The 14,814-nt window shown below is 32.0% G+C and overlaps 2 protein-coding genes across 6 annotated transcripts; one reads left to right on the forward strand and one right to left on the reverse strand.

Moving 5' to 3' along the window:
- Positions 1 to 124: 124 nt before the first annotated feature.
- On the reverse strand, positions 125 to 5,671 carry LOC116847014 (FAD synthase-like). 4 transcript variants are annotated; one of them, XM_032821578.1, is made up of 7 exons: positions 5,446 to 5,666; positions 4,583 to 4,631; positions 1,957 to 2,122; positions 1,611 to 1,857; positions 1,001 to 1,430; positions 766 to 907; positions 125 to 697 (listed from the first exon to the last, which is right to left on the reverse strand). In XM_032821578.1, the coding sequence occupies exons 3-7, from the start codon at positions 2,098 to 2,100 to the stop codon at positions 272 to 274; spliced, it is 1,389 nt and encodes a 462-aa protein (XP_032677469.1). In that variant the 5' UTR covers positions 2,101 to 2,122; positions 4,583 to 4,631; positions 5,446 to 5,666; the 3' UTR covers positions 125 to 271. The 4 variants fall into 4 exon arrangements, 2 of the variants coding, with proteins under 2 accessions (XP_032677469.1, XP_032677459.1); XM_032821568.1 differs by lacking the exon at positions 4,583 to 4,631 and having other exon boundaries at positions 5,446 to 5,665; XR_004378641.1 differs by lacking the exons at positions 125 to 697; positions 766 to 907; positions 1,001 to 1,430; ... (1 more) ...; positions 1,957 to 2,122; positions 4,583 to 4,631 and adding exons at positions 2,832 to 2,925; positions 3,118 to 4,538 and having other exon boundaries at positions 5,446 to 5,671.
- A 1,210-nt stretch (positions 5,672 to 6,881) lies between these two features.
- LOC116846906 (CDK5 and ABL1 enzyme substrate 2) lies at positions 6,882 to 12,631 on the forward strand. 2 transcript variants are annotated; one of them, XM_032821306.1, is made up of 10 exons: positions 6,882 to 7,845; positions 8,850 to 9,227; positions 9,879 to 10,002; positions 10,105 to 10,232; positions 10,644 to 10,682; positions 11,337 to 11,422; positions 11,514 to 11,620; positions 11,705 to 11,811; positions 11,904 to 12,108; positions 12,179 to 12,631. In XM_032821306.1, the coding sequence occupies exons 1-10, from the start codon at positions 7,403 to 7,405 to the stop codon at positions 12,317 to 12,319; spliced, it is 1,758 nt and encodes a 585-aa protein (XP_032677197.1). In that variant the 5' UTR covers positions 6,882 to 7,402; the 3' UTR covers positions 12,320 to 12,631. The 2 variants fall into 2 exon arrangements, with proteins under 2 accessions (XP_032677197.1, XP_032677201.1); XM_032821310.1 differs by lacking the exon at positions 10,644 to 10,682.
- Positions 12,632 to 14,814: the final 2,183 nt, after the last annotated feature.

Here is a 14,814-nt window from a genome sequence, read left to right on the forward strand (position 1 = left end):
TATATAATCATTGTACATAAGCACTCGCAGATGAAGCGCGCGTTGTTTCATTAAAAAAATATCGAGAACTTTATTTTGATTCTAGTAACAAAAATGTTATTTATCCCGCAAATAATTTAGATCGTGTAAATAAAATTCAATATCTGGAAAACATCTAATAGTAATTAAACATTAATAAAAATATGTAACAATACTGGTAAACGTTGCCAGTTAGGCAGTTGGAATTTACTAAACTTGCAAAATTTATACTTAATCTAATATTTATGCTTCATCATAATCTGCCTCTTCTCTCGGCAGACTTGTCGGTCAAAGTGTACGCTGGCAAATAAGACGAGGGATCGTTGGGATTCTTCAGTAATGGATTCTTCATCGTGCTGCTTCGATTACCGAGACTCGTGTATCCTTCATCGTAGAGCGAGCAATAAGGGACATTGTGTTTCAACAAGAACGTCCACACTTGACTGTATGACCAATTTAAAATGGGATTAACGCGCATCAACTGCGGCCAATCTGTGTCAGTGAGCGCGAATGGTTGCAGATTTGCCGCGCTGGGATCGTCCTTCCTCATACCCATAAAACTCGCTTTCAAATTACACTTTTCTTGCAGTAAAGCCGATACTGCGGATCGTACGGGTCGTGGCTTCCGTATTATCGTCAAACCGTAAAATCGAGACGCTAATTCTATGAATGCCTCCACCTGTATAATAAAGACCCAAAGTAATGTGATTTTAATATCGCTTAATCATTAATCATAGTCTGACTTACTTCCGGAAAGGAATCCGCTGTCACGTATAAGCACAGCAACGTTGAAATATTGCGCGATTTGGCGACAGTGGCGACTAAATGCAAAACTGCCGTGCAGTCTTTACCACCGTTAAAACTTATGAAAATCTCATCAGATTTATATCTAGAAAAAATACATATATGTAAAATGTATTATATATCGCGAGTATAATATATGTACATTAAATTCAAAATTGCAACTTTTTATTATACACACCTATCGTAGCATTCCTTTACTATGTCTAATGCACACTTAACATATGCTTCATTATCTTTTAGAAGAGCATTCATTTGAAAACGACTGAATCTAAGTTCCAGGTTCATAAGTTTTTGTACTGGTAGATAATACAAAAGTTCCTCCTTTGCTTCAGCCACCGCTTCTTTCGATCCCTCTAAAGTGATTCTCGTAAAAGTCTGTGGTTCTGATTGAAGGTAACTGTCAATTCTCACTTTGCCATCCCAACGTTTTGCTTGTTTATCCAATATATTCATTAGAGGTAGTTCGTTTAATTTGATATCTATATGCTCAAAGTGTAACGGCGTACATCCTTTTAGTTGAGGAATTATCGTGTTCACCGCAGCCTCAAAATATTTCGGAGAACCAGACAATATATAAACATTTTTTACACTTATTACTGGAAAAATCTCTGGAAATTATAATGTATATAATTATAATGTATAATATCATATATTATTCTTATATAATTAAAGTCATCTCAAATTGTATAATATTCTGTACATTACAGATCCTTCTAATTGAAATCCACACGTATAAACAGGTATATTTTGTATAGAGAATTCTTTTAATATGTTCTTAAAATATGTACCTGTAAAATTGACATTAATTATTTTGCAAGGATTAGGAGCAATAGCGAGCCGTTTGATCTCTTGTTGATCAGAATTCATTCGAGTGTACATTTCAATCAACTCCTGATGTGATTCGAGTTTTAATCTAAAAGCCTTTGCCACAGCTTCGTAAATTACAATCTCATGAGTAGGACCAATACCACCAAATGTAAATACAACAGAGTACTCCTGCGAGGCACTTTTTATTTTCTTAGCAAGATCAGCTACCTAGCCAAGAAATAATTGACAGAATAATAAACAGATCATAATTACTAATTTAAATTACAAATACTATCTAACGTTCTGAGAAGATAAAATGATACACACTACATCAGGAACAACCATGATTCTTTGCAAACTCAATCCAGCAGTCCTTAAACTTTTTGCTAGATGTGATGTATTAGTATCAACAATTTGTCCATTCAATATTTCATTTTCCACAACTATCAAGCTTGCTGAGTGTTGATCCATTTCAGTAAGTTCAATTTTAGTTCTAAATACATAAAACAGACAAGAATATCTATTCTGTTTTTATGCAACACAGATAGGATATGTTTTATCGTGACATACAGTTTTTTCCAATTATATGTGACACATATTGATGATGCCTTTGTTTTACTTATTTCTTATTTTGTAAGAAATCCTAATAGTATAACTAAGTATTAGTTTCAACTATATACTAGAAATTAGCTTATAAAATAAAAAGGTTATATACACACACACATACATGTATTTTATATATATATTATTACATGTATATATACATATACATGTAATAAACAATATATATTTTAATATCTAATAAAGTTTATCAAAGGCTTAGTTTGCAAATTGTCTATTACAAAGTTTCTAGTAAAATTTACATATACATTCATACATGCAAACTCTAATATCACTCTAATAATATTTTTACGAGAATGACAAAATGAGACAAGAAATACAATATTACTAGCAAATAATAATTTTATTCTTTTGTATATAATAGTTTAATAGATACATATAATGAAAATATATATATATATATCTGATTTTTAATATACATTAAATTGATCTATTATTATATATTCTTTCTCATCAGAGTTGCATTTGCTCTACCATTGCAGTTGTTTCGTTCGTTTGCTCTGGTGCACTCTTAGATACCGAAGGTTTCTTGTTTGCCTTGGTATGTTTCTTTGGAGTGGTATTAAATTTCGCCTTAGAACTTGATCCTTGCACGTCCTTACGCAATTCCTCAAGTAGTTGATCCATATTGGCTGTTTTGTCTTTCTTTGCTGTCTTACTTCCTTTTTCATCAAGCTAATATCAAAGCACGAAAATAATTTAATTTCTCGTTAAATACTTTTAACATTTTATTATTGTACACGTTCAGGTCTGTCTGCATGCATGTGAGTTTTGAATCTTTCGTTTAAACGGATAATTTTAGAAACTTTACGTGATTAAAAATTATTTCATTTCTTAATGCATAATCTGCAGTTATTTATTACTTACTTTTTTCAGTTTAGTGACCACCTTTTGTGCTTTAGCTTTCAGCTTGATACTGCGAACTGTGGCCACTTTAAAAACATTTTTATTTTTATTACTGCCCTTGTTCTTTCCCATTGTTTTCTGCAATATCATTAGTTATGAATAAATTATCGCACGGTACTTCCTCTATTTTAGCTTTCTTCATTGCTGGCTCCTTGCCTTTTATCATGCTTTCTTTTAGCAAAAATGATACTCGAACCATCTCTTTGTTCGTCGAAACACCTCTAACGTTTTGTAGACTGAGGAGAGAATCATGACACAGTGTACAATCGATCTTTTCCTCAATCAATAACTTCCCGAGCTTGCAAACATCATCTAATTTATCTGTTTTCACGAAACAATAGATGTGGAATGTAAGTGGCTTAAGACAGACCTTTTTAAGCTCTTCTTGTGTAAACCAATCGGGTAATATGTCCAGAAATTCAACAGCCAACGCGGGTAAGTTCATGATTATGTGCTCGGAACCATGTGAGCCTCGAGCTCGTCTGGACAGAACATCATTCTTAACAACGTCTCTTAAAAAATCTCTACCATCCATGTTAAAAGCTTTGAAGTTATTCTTTATTTTATTAGCAGTGGCATTTATCTGGAGCCACTTGTACGATTCAGGATTTAAGTCATTAGCAAGTACTCTAACACCTTTGCGCGCAGCAGGCACAGCAAAGGGCCCCACTCCTGCAAATACGTCATACAGAACGTCGTCTTTTTTCATGCATGCCGCTAAGCTTGTGTGTTCATTAGATAGACGCGAATTCCAGTAAACTCGCGCGAAATCAAACTGATATGTACAACCATGCTCTTTCGTTGTTGTTATCGTGTTCTTTTCACCAGCCAGGATCTCCATGGTAAAGTATCGAAATGTTGTATCGATGGCATTTACTTTGTTTACTACTGTTCGTACACTCGAAGTCTTGTCGAGAAACACTTGGCCGATAATTGTTTTGTAGGGCAAATGTATATCACGCAGATTCAATTGCATAATGTGTCCTACTAAGCTGTACGCTGTAGGAGGTTGAATGTCTTCCGGTAGAATTGCTTTTAATATCTCGTGGCTACGCCAATTCTCATATTTAAGTGTAACACTCTTAATGTCAAAATGTTCATACTGACCCGCCAATGAGTTCCTATCATTCTCAGTGATATCCTCGAATTTTGTAACAACATTCGGATTTAGATAAACAATAACTTCATTACTTGTTTTGTTAATTGACTTAAATTCAGGTAACTTCAAGATGTACTTCTTTAAAATAGGCTTAATGTTTGAAATAGCGATGTTACTTATTAATTTTAATATTGGTATGTTCACGACTGTAGTAAATGCATCACGATCCAAGCAAGTCATTCCACGAACTGACGTCGGAGGAACCAGCAAGGAAGTCATAGTTCTATAAAAGTTGTAGTAGTTTTTCAAGTAGCAGCTAGAACGCACCACAGTATTGAGGGATCTGCCCACTTTCATATACTGACAGGATCAAACACTGCACAACAATACAAATGAATGATAGATATGGCTTTTCTACTGTATAATGTTTATCATTTAATAAAGGATAAGAAATAATAATACTATCTTTCACATATTAAGCCTTGTACTTATACATTCATGTATGTGTCATGCTTGTAACTTTTACAACATCTTTGCAATTTCTAATATTTTACTAGAATACTTATGTTTTATGAATAGACCAAAAATTACATTAAAATTATTAAAATATCTTGTAAATAAATGAATTTTATTCATAACTTGGCTTTTGCATTAGTCTCAAGTTGATTATTATATACATTTGGATTATGTTTTAGCAAATGACAAGCAATAATGTTCTATATATAACAAATTTATATAACAATAAATAACAAATTAAAACATACTTTTTTACTAACATATTGCAAATAATAATCTCTTTCTCTACAGTATTTGATCCTGTATAACAGCAAAAGTTCTTTCCCTCAAACTACATATCCTTTTCTTCTACTTTTATTTTATTTCAAAATCTAGACATATTCTACTATTATTTAATACGTTGATAAAGTGTAAGAAGATGCAATGAAGAGCAGATGCAACAAAGATACAATGTTACCATGACGCAACCAGTATCTTTGCATTATTGTATTTTTATAAAATAATGTATTATAAATGCTTTTAACGAACTGACATTGCAATAAATCAATGTAGAAATCGCAAAGATGAAAAGATGAAGGTTCTCTAAAGATTAGGTTATACAGTTCAATAATGTATCGTAAAATACCGAATACTATAAGGATAATAATATAAGACAAAATAAAAGTGTTATTTACCTCACTATTAAAAATATCCTGTGACCGTTAATAAATAAAGTTAGATATGTCAATTGATCTCTTGTGATACGCGTCTAATTTTCTTTTTAAATTATTACGTTCAGCAAACTAGACAGATGAGATGTGCCAAATGAATACCAGAGAGAAACCTAAAGACTAGTTTATGATGGCCGTAATCCGTTAACTTATGCCGGAACCGTAAAAAATTGACCAATCACAGTAGATTATTCTTCTATAATTCGACAATGATTGGTCAATTTTTACAGTGCCGGCAGAAATTAACGGATTACGGCCATCATAAACCAGCCTTAAGAGCGGCCACCAGCTTGATTTTCGTGAGCAGAGCTAGGCGCATTTTCGAGACGCCATCTAACAAAGTGTATGTTTACTACATTCGTTAGGCCAGAGAGAAGCCTGAGAGCGGCCACGCCATATGTTTTGGGCGACACCGTTCACGCTGGTGCGATGCGCCATCTGCATCCATTTTTCAGGTGGAACTACGTTCCCTACGTCCATTTTTAGACGATGCCGGTAAAGCAGCGATTCGGTGCGTGTCTATTCTACGCCCATTTCTTGGCGATTCGTGTCCGTGCTAAGCGCATAATTGCATGGTTAAGAACATGGACCATTACGTACGAACTTATATTCCATTCAACATGCACATGATCTTTTCTCTTTACGCACTGTCATAAATTTATTTACGTGTATATGCGTACGAAATATCATATGAACGTGTATATGCGAGAACCTGACCACAAAAAGCACACCCACTTCCATGCTCTACATAACGCAACGATATTAATCGCATTATTATAAAACATTAATTCCAGTAGCATAAACTATGTAAAAACTAGTGCTCTTTAAATAACATCAATATCTTTACCGGCCAGGCCGGGACTATTGGCTCCTGCACACAGGACGCGGTAATGCTTGCCGCGCGGCAGAAGTCCGCGCGACAGCCAAATCAATATGTTGTTTTTCCGTAAGACTTAAAAGGTTATTGCGGAAAGCAGCATATTTATTGGCTGTCGCGCGAACTTCCGCCACGCAGCAAGATTACCGCGTCCTGTGTGCACAAGCCAATATCGCGTCGTTGTAAGCGCCCCCAGGGGGTCGATTGTATATCTTGAAGCGGAGTAAAAATTACAAAAGTGAGCAAATTCACTAGGCATTGTCCAATGAAGTTACAAATATGCTAGTAAATTTGCTCACTTTTGTCATTTTCACTCCGATATGAGATACACAATCAACCCCTCTCTCTCTCTCTCAGTTTGGTTCCCGGAGCCTTACGGGTTAGTTCCTAAACACCATTTTCCGAATCGATCCCTAGAATTGGAAAGAATCGAGGACATAATCGAGCTATCGAACGAACTGTGAATGTGAACAAGACTCGATTATCGATTCATCGATCGAATATTTTCACCTCTGCTGCGGGAGACTGTTCGCGCTGTTGCGTAGTAGCCTAGGTAAGGTCGTTGAGTAAGCAACGTGAGATTGTGGAGCAGTTCGGTAGAAGAAACAACATGATGTTCAACGACACCGGCTCACGTCTATACGTGTGGTGCATGGCTACGATTGTAACTGACGATGCTAGAACTAAATACATCATTAGTGACAATGGATTGTGATCTTAGTAGTTGTTCTTGTTCGATAAAGTCGTCGTCGTCGTCGTCGTCGTCGTCGCCGTCGTCGCCGTCGCCGTCGTCGTCGTCGTCGTCGTCGTCGTCGTCGTCGTCGCCGCTGCCGTCGTCGCCACCGCTGCTGTCGCCGTCATCGTCATCGTCGTCCTCGTCGTCACCGTCACCGTCGCCGTCGCCGTCGCCGTCGCTGTCGTCGTCCTCGTCGCTGCCGACGTCCTCGTCGTCGCTGTCGCCGACGTTGCCATTATCATCTGGCACACGTTGTTATTTGGCTTGGTATTCGATTGCACTGGTATCTCAGTACGGTATACCGTGGAATGGCAGCGGCCCTAAAGAAAAATCATTCACGCAGAAGATTGGCCGCCCTAACATTCTTATCTAACATCTCCCTCGACGGCAGTCACCGTGACACTAAATTCGCCGTCTTGTCACGAAATGGACCCACACATGCACGTATACTTAGCGATGGTCAGTCAGATCAACAGACAGTGCTCGATACGTGTCAGAGCACTGACTTTGAAGTCTCCATGGAAGAGGTTCTAGACGATTGTCCTGAGGAGACTTATGACTTCCCACAGAATGAAGTGACAGAGCAGACCAATTCTCCACAACTGATGCAAAAGAGTACTGATCATAACTCCATTAGTTCTGATTCGGATGGTGTACTTACTCCTGCTAAAGCAGCAGTTGCCATGTTCTTGGAGCAAGAAAGGAATCATCTGCAATTCTCTTTCAACATGCATGGCTCATTTAGAGAACGGTAAGCATTTATATCTCATATTCCATTTGTATCACTCAATCTCATAATCAGATACAAGTTAAAAGGAGAATTATTTGTTAGAAAATCATTCATTATATTCTTATTTTGAATTAAAAGATATAACAGAAATAAACAAACCCCATTACAATACATTATAATTATTAAAGAAAAAAAAAATATAATGTAAAATATTTTCTTATATATATAATTTTAATATTGTCTACCGTAATTTTGACATTATAATACATAACTTTAAGAAATTACATTAAGTTAATCTTAGAAGTTATGGTATTGAGATGATTCCAAGTTAAATATATGTACACTAAATTTAAAAATAGTTATATAACTATCATACTCTGCTTGTGAAAGTTCTATAGTCTACATATTTGACAACAAGAAACATGAGTATCCGAAAAGTCTCCATACTACTTTACAGTGTTTCATTTCAAAGACTTTCTTGATATAGATAGGATTGAATGACACTTGGATTCAGATAACGTTATCGTAAACGTCTACAAATATCGTAAATAGAAAACAAGAAACTTGATTGCATGTTATTCGTTTATATGTATAGAGATACATTACATGTATGATATACATTCCAAAATTTTTTCACTGAGCTACAGTTTTTCCAATAAAGAAAGCCAGAATAAATAATAGAGAATCTAATTAGAGAATCTATTGTTTGCAAGATAATGTTTAACACGCGTATCAATTAATAATTTTATACTAAATTATCCCTATTCTGATGATATGTGTAAATGATGGTTTGTTAAATTTGTATGTGTATATACATCGCGAAAATTGAGATAATTTGATAGAAAGTCATTTTTTGATACATATATATCAAATAATTGATGTAGGTACTGTATGTTGTCTGAACAAATAGCTCTTATATCACAAAAAAATTAATCTTTCTTCCTTTGCTTTCCTTTTCTTTGAGTATATATTTTAGATGTTTATATCTTTTAACATTTTTTAATGTTACACTCATGCTCTTCCAGAACGGGAACTACCGGAAGCGACTATTCTTTACCAGAAAGGCGTGTAGGTTCTCTACAATATAAAAAGCGTATAAGTCATCAAACCTCTACGCTATCGGAAGATATTAAGCATCAGTATAACAGCAGCAGCGAAAGCATCGGCTCCGTACATTCAAAGGCACAATCGTTAAAACCAAAGACAAAGGCAGTGAACAATGTGCAAACTATTTCTACCAATAGTAGTATAATACCAGAAGTTACAAAGGAATTGCGTTTGATACAGCGACCCGTAAATGGCTATAAATTCGGGGATGATAGAATGGTTTTGGTATCAAACCAACATGTGCCATTTGTAGTATTTTCTGCTATATCATACAATAAAGGACAACGTACCAGTTGGTAAGAGTCAACATGTCCGTACATACAGAAGAGAAAAAGAATTCGGACACAAATTTTACGTTCGATGTAGATAAAGAAATATGATGAAAATTATCTTTCACTATAGAGCATTTTTAAGGTGTTATTTTAAGTTTGTTTTCAAACACGTTCTTATAGATAATTGCTTGATATTAAAACCTTGATATGAAAATAATTTCTTAGGAAGTTTATCAACCACTTTGCCTATTGTATCCAACAATAGGCAGTATTGAATTCCAGTAGAATTCACTGGCTAATCTAATCTGTCTGATATAGATAATGATATTGGTGAAATCATTGTCTTATTATACTTTGTTTAATTGTGGATATTTCAAAACATTGATATTTTGATTTTTAAATAATTATTATTGTATATATATCTTTTTAGTTTTTTTTTAATAATAGTATCTGTAACTCGCAGAGTATAAAAATTTTTAGAATTTTATTTCTTATTTACGATATAACACGCAGTTGTTCTTATTTTAAATAACTACAATAGCACACACACAGATTACGTATGTTATATTGATATGTAGCATCCGAATATTCGCCAATCTATCCGACTTTATCTGGAATAATGTGATAAATGGCAATCTAATGCGATTCACATTGATATTATAATATTTTTCGCAGGTCGGAATTACGTAAAGATACAAGTCGAAGAAAAAACGTTTCGTCTCAAAGACCATTATCCTCGATTAATGACAATGTTGATCCATTTGGATTATTGGGTATAGAATACGCGAAAGATGGTCAGGTATTAGAAAAAAAAATATTTTATTCATCCAACTTTTCAAAACTTGTTAAAATGTTAGAAAATTCTAACTATAGTGATTATATTTAATTCTTAATATTGTAGGAAATATCTTATGGGCAACTACTTGTACCATCTAGACAGTTCCAAAGGGATAAAAAATTGAACCCAAATGAGAGTGAAACTATGGAACTTATGCACTTCATACCTAATAAACATCATGTAGTGCAAAGGTACTTACAAACGAATATTCTTATAGTAAAACTGAGTTTTTTGTTCACGTGTACATATGTTCCTTGCTTTCATTTGTGTATTATACACCTCAAATTTTTAATTGGGCTTTATAAGCTAATGCAAATCATCAGAGATATCACAGATTAGTGCTTTAAATCTTCTTCATTATAAAAGATGTCTTACCGCATTATATAAAGTTAGCACTTATATATTTAATATACTTTTAATTTAAACTTGTATTTATTATTTTAAGAATTTTATTCGTACAATTCATGTAGTATTATCAAAACATTTCCTTTCTTTCTCTCTTTCCCTCTCTCTCTCTCTCTCTTTCTCACTCATAGGTAATGTGTACATGAATTCATGTCATATATTTGTTTTACAACAAAACATCAACCATCTTTTTGCAGGACAAAAACAATTACTTGGAATGTGGATCACAAAAAATGGTAAAAACTACTATATAATATATGTAACAAAATATAGGAGAGGTGTTAGGTAGTTTTTGTACATAAGATACATTACACAAGAATCTATAAAGCTACTATTTGTTAAATTTTCTATATATTTCTGCAAAAGATGTGTTGTCAGGATCAGGCATTATATCATTTGTTATCATGTTGTAATATTCATATAGTAGTGATAACACAGTAGTGATTGAATTTTATTTGCTATAAATATATAATAAAAATAAAATCAATATTAGGAATTGAAATATTTTTATCATTCTCACACGTGCATTCTGATTATTTTCAACATAGTTTGTATATATCTGTAATATAGAAATTATATATTTTTCATATCATTTCATAGTTGAATCTGAAAAATGCTTGCTTCTTTACAAGTATTTTTAGAAATATAACACTTTTTATCTATATGATATATTTTTTTATGATATATATTTAAATATACATATAGAATCCTAAAAGAGTTTAATTTTAGTACGTGTAGGGGGAGGTATGTGTGTGCGTACGCGCGCGCGTATGTATTTTTTGATGGAAAGAATGCAGCAATTCTAAAGCACGTCGCACGTTGCATGCCTAAGAGTAAAATAATTTCACAAAATACATTCCACAAAATAACTTTTTTCTTTTTTATTTCAGGTGTCTTTCGTACGATACAGCTACAAATCGTACGCACTATATAACTTCTGAGTCTCCACCATTGTCTTTCAGTGCTGATTCCAAAGGTGAATTTAATATAATATTTTTCTTAATTTCCTATCAAATTAACACATGCAACACGAATATTACATAATTATTTTATCGTATATTATACAGTTTATGAATGGGATGAACAATCTGCCCAATACAATCCAAATTTATTGGACGATCCAGAACTTATCGCTGGGAAACATAGAACATTATTGACGTTTACGTCATACATGGTATGTATTTAAGTGTATTATAACTGTTTTAACTTTAATATTTCTTTCATCTCAAGAAATAATATAACTTAATATTTTACTCAGGCGTCTGTTATTGATTATGTAAGACCTTCTGATCTGAAGAAAGAATTGAATGACAAATTCAAAGAAAAATTTCCACATATTCAACTCACTCTTAGCAAACTTCGAAGGTTTGTATAATTTATGCAAGTTGTTTCACAAGCAATATACAATATTTTATAAACGTTTTTTTAAGCACGGTTTTTACTAAATAAAATTTCAGCTTAAAACGAGAAATGAGAAAAATCGCTAGATTAGAATATGGCATAGATTTACTCACTGTTGCAATGGCCTATGTATACTTTGAAAAGCTCATTCTCCGAAACATTGTAACGAAGCAAACACGGAAATTATGCGCTGGTGCTTGTTTACTTCTCGCAGCAAAATTTAATGACGCTAGGCGTGATATTCTTAAATCACTTATTGAGGTATTTGTTTCGTATTACGTAACAACCAAATTATTTTTTACCCAGCAATAATCTTTACACAAATTTACAGAGAATTGAGGGCGTATTCCGTTTAAATCGTAAGGATTTATTTACATCTGAATTTGCTGTACTGGTAGCTCTAGAATTTGGTCTGCACTTACCAACTTGGGAGATATTTCCTCATTATCAACGATTGATTTATGAATCCTGACATCCTTTTATATCAATCTCCACATGCAGTTTCAAAACTTCTTTACGAGGCAACTTTGAAGTAGCAATGCATATCCGCAATGAATAATCTTGATATTTGGAAGCCATATCGACAAGCTTCAAAGAATTACACTGTACATATAAGGTATTCCTTTATTCCGCTATCTTGATTTATTTCAGCCATAATTACCAGTGGTTTAACATAAAAAGGACTAAGATGTGTAATTATAATTAAAAGTCATAGAGTTGCGAGGTTATATTTTATTGTATGTTTTTTCAAGTTACCAATATAGTAGTTGATGTATGCTTTAAACATTATTTTATTATTTGAATAATTTTTTAACTGCCTATTTTAATATAAAAAGATGAATTTAATAAATACTGTTAAAAAAATATTTAACCACCACATTATAAAAATATTTGGTTAATTAAATTTAGATATTGTAAGTATAAAAGTAATTTGTGTGAGATATTTTTTTAATAACTATTGATTTGCCTTATTAAAGATATTATAACAATAATTTGTGATATGTAGTCTTTTTTAAATAAGAAAATATAAATATGTAGATAAATATAAGATAATTTTAGAAATAAGATTGTTTTGACATTGCACATTTTTTTATATGCTTCATTGTTTGTGTCAGTATATATGCATACATATATATATATATATGTGTGTGTGTGTGTGTGTGTGTGTGTGTTTGTTGCAGTTTTATTTTAATTTGATAATAAAAATTAGTATATATCTAATAAAACATTTAAAACAAGCCTAATCATAAATAATTTATGTTCAAAGAAATATAAAGAATGTTTTAGAGAAAAGAGAAAAAAGATTATTGTTGAGTTCAAAGTATATAGTGCTGGAATTTCTCTCCAAAACACAAATTTTATTTAAATGACTTGTTTTAAGTGCCATATCTTGTATAACTATATTATATGTTTTGTGAAACTGCTGCTGCATTCATGCTAGTTACATAAATTTTCTTCAGTAAAAAGAATTTATTTATTTTTAAAATATCGTAACATATATAAAATTTCCACGTACGTCAAAGTTAATAACAACAAATTTAATGTTTTTTTTTTTATTACATTTATATATTTTACTACATTTACATTAACATTTATATTTCTTTACTACATTTACATTAACATTTACGAAAATATGGCAACAAAAAACAAATTTAAACATAATAAATACACATGATAAAATATGAAAATTGCTTAAGACGTTTCTTGCAAATGTTAACGTGATGATTAAAGCTTAAAATAGAGATACTTATACAGCAGCACGGCGCGACTAAAGTTGATATCAATAGTCGTCAAATTTTTTGAAATTCTAATGTATTGATACTATAGTATAAAAACGTTATCTGTTTACTATAATGATCTATGTACTTATATAATGCGCTACATAAAAAAGTTGTATAAAAAGTCTATATAAATATTTATTAAAACTCATACTGTACCTAGACATCACATAAATTTGATATATTGCATTTCATATCTGTTCATTGTCACTTTATTTATGTTCCGCTTTATAGTTTATTTTAATGTTGCAATAAATGCATGTGATGTCTATAAAAGTATATTCCGATCAGTTGAACTTTCAATTTGCTTTAATGATTACATGTTCTCCCAAATTTCCACATAGAAATAATTAAGAATATATCGTAAGTGTTACTAGAATATAATTACGTGTTTTGTTTTGAAATTGTTTTTCTTTCTTTTTCTTGTTTTGTAATATAGAAGTATTTGTTTTATATTATTCGTAGATATATATAATAAAGTAAACGAACATTTTGCGCGCGTATAAAGATAACTAAAAGTATAAAGAAATTAATGTTTTTCTCCCTCAATTACTCGAATTTTTAGTTTTCTTCGTTTTAAATCAACCGATATACCTTGATCATTGTTGTAAATATTATGCGAACTAAATGAGTGTGATAAAAATAACCTTATAGCATTATGAAGAAAGCGATATCTTATATTATATTTTATCATCTTATTATATTTAAGCTCTGCGATGTTCTTTTCAGAAATTGCTAATATATTACAGATATTTTTCAAGTTAAACTTATATATGTGTGTGTATAGATGTATACTTTATTTTTAGAAAAATATTAGGAGCGTACGATGTGTGTCTTTCTGAAATGTACCTTCGATTAATAATCATAACATTTTACTTAAGAATCGACCAAATTCAATGTGCTTCATTAATACATAGTTTTATTTGTACCTCATACTATGTGTAAAATCATTTCGACATGTGCAAATATGCACTATGAGACAAATTACATGTACATAAGCAAAATAGAATATGTATGTGTATGTGTTCTATGCTCAATTATATTTACATATATTAGTATTCTATATATATATATATATAGAATCATCAGTATTCTGTATATATAGAATCGCTCAATTTTCACTCATATATATACACATACACACGCACATATATATATATATATATATATATATATATATATATATATA

The sequence above is a fragment of the Odontomachus brunneus genome, unplaced genomic scaffold (genome assembly GCF_010583005.1).
Source record: "Odontomachus brunneus isolate Ranch 3 - 2012 unplaced genomic scaffold, Obru_v1 Obru_scaffold_004, whole genome shotgun sequence".
In the NCBI taxonomy this organism is placed as follows: domain Eukaryota; kingdom Metazoa; phylum Arthropoda; class Insecta; order Hymenoptera; family Formicidae; genus Odontomachus; species Odontomachus brunneus.